At 33.2% G+C, this 13,462-nt stretch overlaps 4 protein-coding genes across 6 annotated transcripts in view; 2 read left to right on the top strand and 2 right to left on the bottom strand.

Moving 5' to 3' along the window:
* Positions 1-4,846, bottom strand: part of LOC123704294 (scavenger receptor class B member 1) — an 81,471-nt gene extending 76,625 nt beyond the window's left edge. The window contains exon 1 of the mRNA XM_045652609.1: positions 4,559-4,846. The gene's annotated coding sequence lies outside the window, so the exon portion shown is untranslated. The remainder of the gene's footprint in view (positions 1-4,558) is intronic.
* Positions 4,847-6,460: 1,614 nt separating this feature from the next.
* On the bottom strand, positions 6,461-10,434 carry LOC123704456 (zinc finger protein OZF-like). 3 transcript variants are annotated; one of them, XM_045652844.1, is made up of 6 exons: positions 10,232-10,434; positions 9,259-9,406; positions 8,775-8,828; positions 8,472-8,582; positions 7,729-8,166; positions 6,461-7,218 (listed from the first exon to the last, which is right to left on the bottom strand). In XM_045652844.1, the coding sequence occupies exons 1-6, from the start codon at positions 10,370-10,372 to the stop codon at positions 6,479-6,481; spliced, it is 1,632 nt and encodes a 543-aa protein (XP_045508800.1). In that variant the 5' UTR covers positions 10,373-10,434; the 3' UTR covers positions 6,461-6,478. The 3 variants fall into 3 exon arrangements, with proteins under 3 accessions (XP_045508800.1, XP_045508801.1, XP_045508802.1); XM_045652845.1 differs by lacking the exon at positions 10,232-10,434 and adding an exon at positions 9,751-9,848; XM_045652846.1 differs by lacking the exon at positions 10,232-10,434 and adding an exon at positions 9,681-9,715.
* Positions 10,435-10,796: 362 nt separating this feature from the next.
* On the top strand, positions 10,797-11,751 carry LOC123704393. Its single transcript, XM_045652753.1, has 2 exons — positions 10,797-11,009; positions 11,185-11,751. The coding sequence occupies exons 1-2, from the start codon at positions 10,856-10,858 to the stop codon at positions 11,613-11,615; spliced, it is 585 nt and encodes a 194-aa protein (XP_045508709.1). The 5' UTR covers positions 10,797-10,855; the 3' UTR covers positions 11,616-11,751.
* Positions 11,752-11,989: 238 nt separating this feature from the next.
* LOC123704403 lies at positions 11,990-13,001 on the top strand. The gene is made up of 2 exons (XM_045652765.1): positions 11,990-12,230; positions 12,400-13,001. Exons 1-2 carry the CDS (start codon positions 12,026-12,028, stop codon positions 12,894-12,896), a joined length of 702 nt encoding a protein of 233 aa, XP_045508721.1. The 5' UTR covers positions 11,990-12,025; the 3' UTR covers positions 12,897-13,001.
* Positions 13,002-13,462: the final 461 nt, after the last annotated feature.

The raw sequence follows: 13,462 nt of genomic DNA, 5'->3' as shown, positions 1-13,462 counted from the left end.
ATTCAGGAATATATGGACGATAAAAACCCATGGAGGGTTGTCGCGTAAAAACCACAGGACAGTTCTTTGTATATTATGATATAATATTATGTATTTAGATATAAGTTACATATTATGTAATATCGACATGATTTTAAAAGAGCAACTATGGAGTTTCTTGCCGATTCTTCTCCATAGATCACTGCTTTCCGAATCGGTGGTAAATGTTAAAATAATTATGTAATGACGATTCGAAAGTGCTACTAAATAGTAGTCTAATTGAATAAATAAATGTTTGAGTTTGAGTTTGAGTTTAATTATGCAGGCGGGTTCTTTTAGTCATTTCCTCGATAAATTGCCTACGTTATCTACATTATTAGATATATACAAAAAAATATCCCATCGAAGGAGAGACACGCGGGTGTAGCCTTCCTGGATAAATGGGCAATCCAACACCGAAAGAATTTTTCAAAACGGACCACTAGTTCTCGAGATTAGCGCGTTCAAACAAACAAGCTCTTCAGCTTTATAATATTAGTATAGATTTAAGTTTTAAGCGATTTGACAACTGTACAACACTTTGCGAATGTCCTATAGCTATCTACACTTAGATCCGGTGTGCAGTGTCACTGCGCGTGATGCGACTCGCCAAGCATCACCAAAGGTCACTTTCGACACTTTGCCTTGTGGCTGTTGCACCATCGTACTATATACATTATACATATGTGTAATTGGTTTTTTGTGTTTGTAACGTTAGACTTGATGCTCGTAAAATGGATTGGCTTCAAATTGATTTTGAATGATATTCATGTAGTAGTTAAAGCTTGAAATTGTAATGGATTGGATTTGCTGACAAAAAGTAAAAAGATAAATAAATAAAAAATAAAAAACACTTTATTGCACACACAAAACAAACAAAATTTTTTTATGTACGTACACCGATTACTCCGTGGTTTCTGAACCGATTTACGTGATTCTTTTTTTGTTCGATGCGGGATGGTGTTGAATTGGTCCCATAAAAATTTTATTCGGATAGGCCCAGTAGTTTTTATTTTATGAGCATTTTTGTCTGTATTTGTCAATGTTGCAAGTGCAAGTTTGAAGTCGGTTGTTTTAACGCATTTATCTAAATTAATTTCAAACAGTGAAGATGTGTTAGAAAAAGTTTATCGATAAGTAACTTCTGCCAACCCGCACTTGGCCAAGGGTCGAAATCCCCAAGATGGACCCTGTGTCTATGCACGTGCACGGAAAAACATCTCTGTGGCGCAAGAAAAATAATATAATACAAACATCGATTTAATTAAAACAAAGACAATTAGTCAGAATTATGTGAACAAATTAATTATTTAACCCACCTGCATAATTTTGATAAACTTTCACTTTCTCCGAATTACCTTAGGAAGTTCTTTATTAAATACTTGACTGTTTTTAAGAACACATTCTACAAATCCGCATTGAGATATGGACAGAGATTTATGTATCATCGCCATAAATGTGGATAAATCTATACTAATATTATAAAGCTGAAGAGTTTGTTTGTTTGAATGCGCTTATCTCATGAACTACTGGTCCGATTTGAAAATTGTTTCGGTGTTGGATAGCCCAAGCCGTCCAAGACAATCCTGGCGTCGTTCCGTGGCAGCGGAGGCTAGGGCGATTGCTTTGACGTGGCCGGAGCTGAAGAGCGTAGCCCAAGACCGAACGCGATGGCGGCGCACTGTGGACGCCCTCTGCCCCACATAGGGGCCATAGGACCTTAAGTCAAGTAAGTCAGTAAGTTGGATAGCCCGTTTATCGAGCAAGGCTATGGGCTATATATCATCACGCTAAGACCAACAGGAGTGGAGCAATGCGGGTGGAACCGCGGATCACAGCTAGTAAACAAATATCTTTGAATTATCACTAAAAACAACACTTGACACACACAAACGCGTACTAAAACATGACATACAAGTAGTTTCTACGATAGATCGTGTAGATAGGTCATAGACTTTAATCTTTATGACTAACCCTAACTTTCTAGTAAGAAAGCTGGTGACATGTAAATAAATACTCATGTGTACGTGAAAGTGAGCTAGATGCATAACGGCTGAGCTGATTTTGATGCTTTTTGGGATAAAGCATAAAATGTGAGATTTTTTAAAACTAGTAATGAGTTTTTTAAGTGCAAGGCCCAAATGTGGAGAAATTTTGATACTTTAAATAATGTAAAGATCTGTAGCTGTAGCAAAACTTAAACTTATTTAACTATAAGGGGAAAAAGATTTTATCCTAAAAATCATGCAGTAAAATTATATATATGAAGGTAGTCCTATCTGTACCTAACGCTATCAAAGTAAGCATAAACTGCAAAATTTCGAACAAATTAAAACTACTTCTTATTTCAAGGGAAAAACATGATTTTCCTTTTTATATAATTTCTATGTCTATACTTATTATATTAACGAGCCAAGTCAGGCGTAAAGCATACACAGCGTTTATCAATGCCGTCCGACAAGTCGTTACGCAGTCGTTACGTAGTCGTTATGTTATCGTGTCGCAATGTAAATAATTTTTAATGTGCTGCGCTCCAAATTAGCTATTTTATTGTGATCGGCATGTAGGTTATTATTACTTATGTATTATATATTACATATGTCTCTTTTAAATTAAAACAAATGTGTGCGTGGCCGTGTACACACGTGTGTGTGTGTACACACGTAAGAAGTGAAACTTCTTTATGACCTTATTTTTCAAAAAATAATTTACTATATGCAACTTTACAGAAATACGTCGAATCACGCGTGGTAGGGATAAGAAAAAGATCGCGCGTAACGGAAAAATGTGACGTGTAAGTGTAACGATAAAATGTTGCACTAAATTTTTTTCCAACCCCGACAAAGAAGTTTCACTTCAAATACAAATCCGATCAGGTTGATATTTGGTAGTTACATAGGTAGATTGATAATAATATTCTACATAAGCACATTAGGCTAATTTCTACACTTGTACCGCACGAGTGAAGCCTCGGGAACCTGCTAGTCCTACTAATATTATAAATGCGAAAGTTTTTGAGGATGTGTGTGTGTTTGTTTGGTACTATTTCACGCAAATTATACTGAACCGATTACAATGAAATTACACAATATAACATAACACATAGGATAGGTATTATCCCGGAAATCCCACGGGAACAGGTACTCTACGGGTTTTCCTTTGCGGAAAGCTAGTAATCTATATATCTAATGAATCACTTGCATACATATCTACGTTATAAATGCAATAATGCATTTAAATTATAATTTATAATTAATTCCACATACACGCTCTATTAAACCCGTTATTGTGTGTCAATGATCTACACACACACACACATACGCACACATACAATGTATTCCTTGTACAGTCAGCAAAATAGAAAATCCTTTTATTTAGGTACCTAGCTATGCGAACAGTTTTTAGACACGTCAAGTCACGTCATGGAGTAAGGCGACGATTTTGGTATCTTACCAAAGGAGTTTCACGAATCACGACACGTGTACTCGGCACACACGATCTTTTTTATTTATTGTTAACTAGCGATTCGCCCCGACTTCGCCCGTGGTACGTTTTAATATAAGAACCATCCTCGTACTTCAAGGAATATTATAAAAAAAAATTAACGAATTGATGAGAATAATGCTAATTTTTTGTTCAGATTTTAGTCAAAATTTCCATAGATATTTATTTTTATGTTGTAACTAACTAGTTAGGTATAGCTAATTTTAATTTTTTCCTTCCAATACAAAATGTGAAAGTTTGTATGTTCGAATGTCGGTTGCTCAATCACGGAACTGCTGAACTGGTTCGAATATATTTGGAATATAGCGAAATGATAATTTTTGTTTAATTTGTAAACGACGAAATTTTTCACTCGTTCAAACTTTTCACACGACCCCATAAAGATTCTTACTTAAATATAAAACCATAATTTCATTCAGAATCGAACCCATGCCATTTTTATTTCATTACAATTTATTTATACAAAAATAATTCAACCTGTTGATGCTGGCAATTAGCAACAGTGTTACGATACCATTAAATAAATTAAAAATATCTTGGACCATAAAAAATCTATTAATATTTAAATGATCTTGTGAAATGAGGTGAAACAGACAGTTACTAAATCACATTACATTACAATTTTAATTAATGAACGAAATTCGTTACATTCTTCTTAAAATTATGTAGTTTTTTTGGTCTGTGGTTAAAAAAAATTAAAACAAAAATATGCCGGCATCCATTACTTAACGACTATATTTAATTGATAAGTTTGTAAAATATGCTAATTTCCTTTGATATGCACTGTTCAATAAAGTCATACTGTATATTTTTTAACACATTAATTTTTAGCCAATAAGCCTCGCGAGAAACTAAGAAAATAAAAAATAATAAAACCAAGGAAAATTATAGTACATTATTGTTAATAAGCACCATTAAGCATGTAGTAACTCTCTAATAATAATTATGAATACAGAAATAGCTATCTACATTCAAAAATAATTACCGCGATCATATCTCGACACATGACTGTAAATGGCATCAGGAGATGGCTTACCTCAACGGTGACCGCAATATCTTCGGAATTAAATACACCAACGTAAAACACAGCACAATTTTTTATGAGAGCACAACAAAAAAAAAACGCAAAATTCACGAAAAATTTTGACAGCTGTCAAACGGTTCCCGCCACGGAATTGAGCGGTACTTTTTTTCTTCTAATTGGCCAGTTCGTTGCAATGGAAACTCCTTCGTACAAGCGACGAACTAAACAGCGCAACGCTAACTAAACACTCAAGTTACTTGACCACTTTCCAATTTAAGAGACGGCGTACATTGGGTTGTTTGTTTAAACAATGAATGAAGTTTTCTTTTGAAAAAATTAACGCAATGCTTGCTAATCTATCGGAATTTGGAAGTGAATGGATGCATGCAATTTATAGGCTGTAACGGTTGATTAGATTTGGATTTGATTTTATACGAGCAACGGATATCCGCGAAGAAATACGGCTTATTAAAATAATTGGGTAATTTCATATCAGCTATGTAGAGCAAACCGTTTAAAAGATTATTTGTTTTATTTATGTAAAAAAATCAAGCCGCCTCTTGCAGGTATTTTTTTCAGAACGTTAGACATAATTTTAAATTTTTGAAATTTACCATTCAAATTAACAATAGGTATAAGTATTTATACCTACTGGACTTAAGTGTCCATTAATTGTAATAGTAGTAGGTATTATTTTTTTATCAAATCCATCAAATCTAATAAAAAAATAATATTCAAAAGTATGTAAGAATTAAAATTTATTAATGAGGAATAATGACATTCTACTAAATAAAAATTAAAGGACTGACATCATGAATTAAATACATTTTTTTTTCAATCACTCTTACTGACCGTCATACTTTACTAAGCCATAGTAAAATTTAATTGAGAAAGCGTAACGAAGTTCTAAATACACGGATATAAGAATCAAAATCGATTAAATTATTATCCGCGAATGCTCATCTTCATATTTTACTAGCGATCCACCCCGGCGTCGCCCGTGGTACATGTTTACATTTTCTCTCCATAAGAACCATCCTCGTCCTTCAAGGAATATTATACAAAAAAATTAACGAAATTGTTTCAGCCGTTCTCGAGATTTGCGCTTAGCAACAAATTTTGCATTTTTTATATATTATAGACTGCTATCTACCTATCCACCCGCCCACGGCTTTATGTAAACCCAATAAATGATATACTAAAACCGCATCAAAATCCGTTGCGTACCTTTAAACATTCAGGCATCTACAATATAGGGACATAGGCACAGTATTACAATATATTTACAGGGATAGAGAAAGCAACTTTGTTTTATAATATGTAGTGATAACATTATAGAATAGATGTAACGGCCGGTTCACACTTGTCTCCGTTTTACCTCTACTGTTCCGTTTTATCGTGTACGTTTTTTTTTCGTCGATGGCGTATGTAGTTGTATGAGCGTCTTCACACATGACACAGTATACTGTATACAGTAAAAAATATCGTTCCGTAAAAAAATTACATTCCGTTTTGTCATCGAATACTGGACGACGGAACAGTAAAAATATACGGATACGTAGAATTTTAACGGATAGGTCCTGTGTGCGTGAAGAGCGGTATGTGCGGGGTGTAGAAGGGGGAGTGATGCGACAGGTTTTGACTCGCATTTTCTATTGTACATTCAAAGAGAACGCGTGCGTGCATTGTGTGTAATAATTATTATAATAATTGATTTGTAGAATAACGTCGGTATACTGCGAGAGATTTCTGTTCACACATCGGATCCTGTAATGACGGATCCGTTGAACGTTATACGGTGCCTATGTGTGAACAGAGCATAAATTTATGACGTATCCGTTAAAAACGTACAAGTAAAACGGACTCCCATGTGTGAACGGGCTGTAAGATGGGGATATAAAATCAAACAACACATTAAAATAAATAATTTATTCACTTCTCACTACACTTATGCCTCTTCAGACCGCCGCTTTGCGCAAACTGCGTTTCACATACACCACATCTATACGGTTTCTTTCCCGTATGTACACTCAAATGTACTTTAAAACCGTTTAATTTTTTGTCACAAAAATCACAATTTTTCTCCATACCCGCATGTACCCGCATATGTTTCGACAAGTTCCCAATTTGTTTATTACAAACTTTACAAGTATACGCTTTTTGTCCCGTGTGTACACGCATGTGCCGTTTCAATTGTCCTGTTTCCCTAAACGCTCGTTTACAAACACAACACTCGAACGGTTTATCTCCCGTGTGTATACGCATGTGTATCTTCAAATATCCACTATCCGCGAACGCTTTCTTACAAACCACACAAGAATACGGCTTTTCGCCTGTGTGTGTTCGCTCGTGTAGTTTAAAACTCGCCATTTGTGCAAACTGTCTGTCACAGAACGAGCACAGATACGGTTTAACTCCCGTATGTACACGCATGTGTACTTTTAACGTAGTGTACGCACGGAATTGTTTTTCGCACACGTCACAAGAATACGGTTTTTCCCCCGTGTGTTGTCGTTCGTGTATTCTCAAGTAACTTTTACTGGAGAATTTCTTCATACAAATGGTACATGAATGCGGCTTGACGCCTGTGTGTGTGATGTGTATGTGACGCTTTAGGTGTGTGCGTTGAGGGAAACTACGGCCGCATATATCACAAATGTACGGACGTTCACCTGAAAAATAATATAAGTTTTACTTAGTACTTGATATAAGAATTGCTTACTACATTCCAGGGCAATTTTTCTAACCCCAAATAAAACTTATTCGTCCAATATTCAACTAATAAATTTTACCAATGATTGAAAAATCAACCCTGAATGTGATAAACTTAGATAATAAAAAAAACTATTGCAATTAAGAGCTAGCGCGGAAGTGCTACGAGCTAGGAGTTGCGTCGCTACGTGCGCGCACTTTCTTACTAGCCCATAGAGTTGATGGGAGAGACTAAATAGTTGCGGAGACAAAAGTTGCTCTTGCGCGCTAGCTCTCACAATTCATTGTATCGTTCATTAGAAAACTCTGCCGAATACACGCGTAGGCAGAGTTTTGCTTTGGACAATATTTGATTGGCTTGATTACGTGATTGTTAGTCTGGTTGTTTATTGTAAGTCAATGAAATGATTAAAAAATTTTGTTTACACATACTTCAGCTTATATACCTAGTGTGTAACACAAATCCTTACCTGTATGCGTCAAAATATGCGATTTTAACGTTTGATTATGTCCAAACGACTTATTACAAATATTACATGTGAATTTCTTCTCTCCCGTATGCGTTTTTAGATGTTCCTTCAAGCCTTTCTTCTTACTAAATTCTTTTTCACAAAAACTACATTTAAATTTGTCTGTATGTACTGAAAAATGCTTTTTCAGCAGTCTTGCTGTATCAAAATTGATGCCACACAAGTTACATGTAAACACGTTATTTTCACTGTGATTCTCGTTAATATGTTTAATTAATTCTTTATTCCGTTTGTGCATTTGATTGCACAGTATACATGTATAGGTTTTCTCTATTTTGTGTGTCTGTATGTGCATCTCTAGGGAACCGTGGTAGGTGAATTTCTTTGGACATATATTACAGGAATACTTTTTCGAGCTGTCCGATTTTTTGTTGCTATCTGAAAAATTAATATTTAGCAATATTAATTATTAATTATTATTACCTTATTAGGGTATCTACAATCTATACACAAATTTACATTTACATATTATTATACAGAATGTATTTATATCTATTTTCAACCAATTTCAAAAAATGTGTCAAATCAAATGTATTTTATTTTGTTTGTTATCTCAAATATTTTCATTGAGAATGTATCAACTTTACATTATGTACTAATTTTAGTAAAGGACACGATACGATACGATATCTCCACATCACGACAAATGACAATGAAACGATGAAACTTAAATCTTAACTCACCATCTTTAAGCGGTGCGATCCAGTCTGCATCAGGTTTTTTTTCTTGACTCTTCAAGTATACTAACGGCTCATCATCTATATCGGTGAAGACATCAAGTTGGTATTTATCACCTGGTGATGAAATTATTTCTTGTTTATTTATGGTATTAAAAGGTAAGCAAGTTTATTATTTAGCAATTTATTGCACACATAAGAAATAAAGATACAGAAGGAACATAAAATAAGAGAAAATATGTACAAATGGCGGCTTTAAAACATAATATAATTGATTTAAAACATAATATATAAAAGTAGCTTACAAACCATCTGAATCGTCCACTTGTGTTTCTGTTATTTCAATTTTCTCCATTTTTACATCTGAAATACATAATAAAAACAGTCAAACACAACAAAAAATTATTCATCATTTTTATTGGGTGTTTTATAATGAGCAACAATATAACAAATTGGATGATTCTTAATATTTTATTTTGTCCAATTTACATTTATCAAAGTTAAAAACTCCCATTAAATAAGTAAAAAAATCTATTAGAGAGATACATTTTTTCTTAAATATAATCTCAATAATTTAATTAACTAGCAGTCCGACCCGGCTTCGCCCGTGGTACATATTTACGTTTTCTCTTGTCTTGTTCACATGTGATGCCTAATAAATTATATACTAAAACCTTCCTCTTAAATCACTCTATCTATTAAAAAAAACCGCATCATTGAAAGATTTAAGCATACAAAGGGACAAAGGGACAGAGAAAGTGACTTTGTTTTATACTATGTAGTGATTTATTACCTTTTAATAAATATTCGTCATAAAACTGCATAAACCTCTCCTCACTGGAAACAACCAATTGTCTAAACATCTCCGCGTCTCTTAGCCTTGGTATACACACTTCACATATTGTGAAAAACTTTTTTGCACTGTCTACAACTGGATGTATCTGGAAATTGAGAAAATTATTTAAAATCTATACTAATATTATAAAGTGTTTGTTTGTTTGAACGCGCTAATCTCAGGAACTACTGGTCTGATTTGAAAAATTCTTTCCATGGTAGCCCATTTATCAGGCAGGCTATAGGCTATATATCATCACGATAAGACCAACAGGAGTGGAGCACTGCAGGTAAAACCGCAGGGCACAGCTAGTAACGTAATATAATTACTATAAAATGATATTATGTATTTAATATTATATATACATAAAAATGAATCACCAAATGTGTTGCTAATGCAAGAGTAGAGAACAGCTGAACCAATTTCGTTAATTCTTTTTTTATAATATACCTTGAAGTACGAGAATGGTTCTTATGGAGAGAAAACGAAAACATCAATACAGGTGAAGCCGAGGCGGACCACTAGTTATTAATAAACTCCAATTATTGTTTAGGTACTGTAATTTTGACACGGGCCTCCTACCCTCATAGGAGGCCCGTGTCCCAGCAGTGGGAACGTATATGGGCTGATGATGATGATGATGATGATGACTGTAATTTTACTTAGTTTTACTCTCGTATTTAAAGTGTTACATGCAGGAGCATTACATATTCTTAATATTCAAGGTTGTAGAAACACATTCAATGCATGAACAATGACATACTTTCAAGGGTTGAAGGAACATGATTGTGTATACTTTCAAATTAGAATTTTAAATGAAAACCTTCTAGAAATGTACCTACTAAGGTCAGACTTTCAAGTTTACCTAACTATCAACCTGCTTTACTTAAAAAAATGTTTAAATAATCTAATAAGAGAATAATAAACGTACAGTTATGTTAAACGTATTCTGTAGCATGTAGTTAAATACTTCTTCACGTCCATTATAGTTATACGGCTCGTCAAGACTTCTAAATGTGCCTCTTGTGTGACAACATCTACATATCCCTGTTATACTCCACGTTTCAGACATTTTCGTGGTTTATTTGCTTAAAACTTTTGTTTTGCTTTGGATTAGAAATAAACAATGTTTATGGGTATCCGGTATGTCAATACATAACTGTCAAGTGTTGTCGTTTCATGTGATTTTTTCACAGGTTTTTCGCATAGCATGAATACTAGGACTATGAGAATGTCTATATCTTTTTGCAATTTATTCCAAGCTGTTATAGTATTTTAGCCCTTTTTGCAAGAAAGGTGTTTCATAATGCTAATGTATATGATATGAATCACAGAATTATTTAAAAACGTAAATGGGTAATGTAAGAAATTCTTCGTTGTCGTGGTCGTCATAGTAAATACATAAAATTTAAGACTGGCAATAATCTAAGTAATGTCATAATAATCATTGTCACCTCAGTGCACAAACTGTAAACAATAACACTTTTATTTGTTTACTAAATCTTTGTCACACTTTGTGGATGATTTAGTTGTATTACAATAATGTGTATTCAAAATGTCGTCTGATAAAACACTTAATAAATTAATAATTTCAGTTAAAAGTAGACCTTGTATCTACGACCCTACCCACTGTATGCACAAAAATAAGAAAGTGATAAATAAATGTTGGAATGAAATTGCTGATGAACTGAATGAAAAGAAACAAAAAAGTACGTAAATATATGTAATGCACCGATTAATAATGTTTATATTTAATTAAACAGTTTTTTGTGTTATATTGTGCCACACTTAATTTTGTTACCTAGCAATTGCCTAGCAATTATTAGCACTGTACAAGCTCAATAACCTTATCGATTAATTATCTATTTATTTTATATTTAACAGTTGGTAAATTAAAACGACGTTGGAACGGTCTGAGGAGCAGTTACTTAAAATACAGAAAGGCAAATGATTCCATACGAGAATCCACATACTTTAACCAATACAAAGAATATGATTTCGGGCCACAACTCGAGTTTTTAGAAACCCATTTCCAGCATATAAATGAAGAAGAAGACAGTGACGACTCAAATTGTAATATTACAAATGAAGTACCATATGAACCAGTTATTGACATACCTATAACTGAATCAGATGATATAAAATACCTGTTTTTAAGTTATGCCAAAACATTAAGAAAATTATCACCGAGAGTGAAGATTTCTTTAAAATTTGAATTGGCGAAATTGTTTTTAAAAGCCGAATGGGAACAAATACAGGAAAGAGATTATAGTATACCATTGAAGATGGAAACACATTTCTCTGATGATGAATGAACTAGAATCTTGAAACATCTAGTTGTTCCGAAGTTAATAAAATGCTGGATATTGCTTTGTGAAGTGTTTGAAACAAGGCACAATGTCATTTCCTCGTGCATAATGTAGTACTAAGAATAAGATAAATATAATAATATTTTTTAACAAAAATATTAATGACTATCCTTTCACCTTATCAATGTTTCGATCTAAATTAAGCAAATATAGGTACCTTTAGTAACTTGATTAGTATACTAGCTTGTATATAATATAAACTGTACCATAATATTTTATTTTAACTGAAAATTTTACTTAAAAGTTAAAACGTCGTAAATTTGAAGTAAAAAAATATTTTTTAATTACTCTCTTGCTTCTTTCTTATTGTAGGTATTTGAATTATTATCTGTGGCTGGAGAATCGATATCACTTCGATGTCCCAAGCACAGTCAGTAAACGTCAAAATGTCAAACAATCACGCTATAATGTCGGAAGCTGAATTATTTACAGTATCACTAATAGAAGCGGTTAAAAAACGGCCCGTTCTATACGACGCTAATCATGAAGGAGGCGGCAATAAAAATAACATGGAAAAGTACACTGCATGGAGTGATATCGCTTCTGAGCTACACGAAAATGGTACCTGTGCTATTTTATCTCTTTTTTATGACAGCTGTGAGCTGACTATCGCTTATTGTAGTGTTGCCATATATTTTTATAAAAATTCATCTGTAAAATCTTTGAGTTGATGGAAATCTTATAAAACTACTTGATAATATTATTAATTCGTTAACTTTATTGATTACAGAAAGTTTAGTGAAAAAACGATGGAAAGGCCTCAAAGAATGCTACGTCAAGTATAAGAAATCAAGAAGCTCAAGATATTGTAATTCCACTTACGATCAATATAGGAATTGGCGGTGGGCAAGTTATTTAGAATTCATGGATCCTCATTTAAAAGGCCTACGTAATGTGGAAGACAGCTCTCTCAATGTTGAAGATTATATATATGAGGAAGAAAGTTCTAAAGAGGAAGAAAATGAAAAAAATATATTTGACGATTGCGAAAGTAACAATGGTACGGAATGCGATGCTGTTTCACCAAAAAAGTCACCAAGTTTAAACATTCAACAAGTTAATACCGTGGAACCGATAGATGACATTCATTATCTATTTTTAAGTTACGCCGAGACTTTAAGGAAATTACCAGCAAAAAAACAAATCCTGATTAAATTGGAAATGGCAAAACTATTTTCTAAAGCTGAAATGGAAAGCCTGGATGATAAAGACATTTTTAACTCATAATTTCCTCAGATATTCGTTACTGGTTTAAGTATGTACCTATTTCTAAAGAATACGTTGTTTATATAGTCAGATTCCAATTCTATGTTTTAATATTAAAAAAAAAAATATTATGAAAACATTTGATGTATTTATGAATATTATAGAATCTAAACAATCCTTACCAACATTATGAATTTTGTTTGTTTGTTTCTCTTTCATTTTTATAGCTATTGAGCATTTTTATGATTTTTGTGTAATGTAGACCGGATAGTTGACTAGAGAAGTAGAGAGCGGATGCTTCCAATCGCAGCGAAACGTACATAAAATTTGAATTTTGACCACGAGTCTTTCTCAGTCAAGTAACGTAGAATATACACAGAAATGTAGGGGTAATAAATAAAAAAAAAAAATAATAGAGTCGTTGGAATAATGAAAAAAAAATCACTAACACAAACCTACACTATTTGGGAGTGATTTGAATTTTGTTTCGCATCAACTACACTACATGTGGCTAGGTAAAGAATAGTGGAATATCTAAGGAATTCAATAGGTACTTAGAATTCCTTAGTTTTTAGTACTGGCAATAT

Source organism: Colias croceus, chromosome 29 (genome assembly GCF_905220415.1).
Source record: "Colias croceus chromosome 29, ilColCroc2.1".
NCBI lineage: Eukaryota > Metazoa > Arthropoda > Insecta > Lepidoptera > Pieridae > Colias > Colias croceus.
Note: the sequence above shows the minus strand (reverse complement) of the source record. Positions and strands in the feature narration are given on the sequence as shown.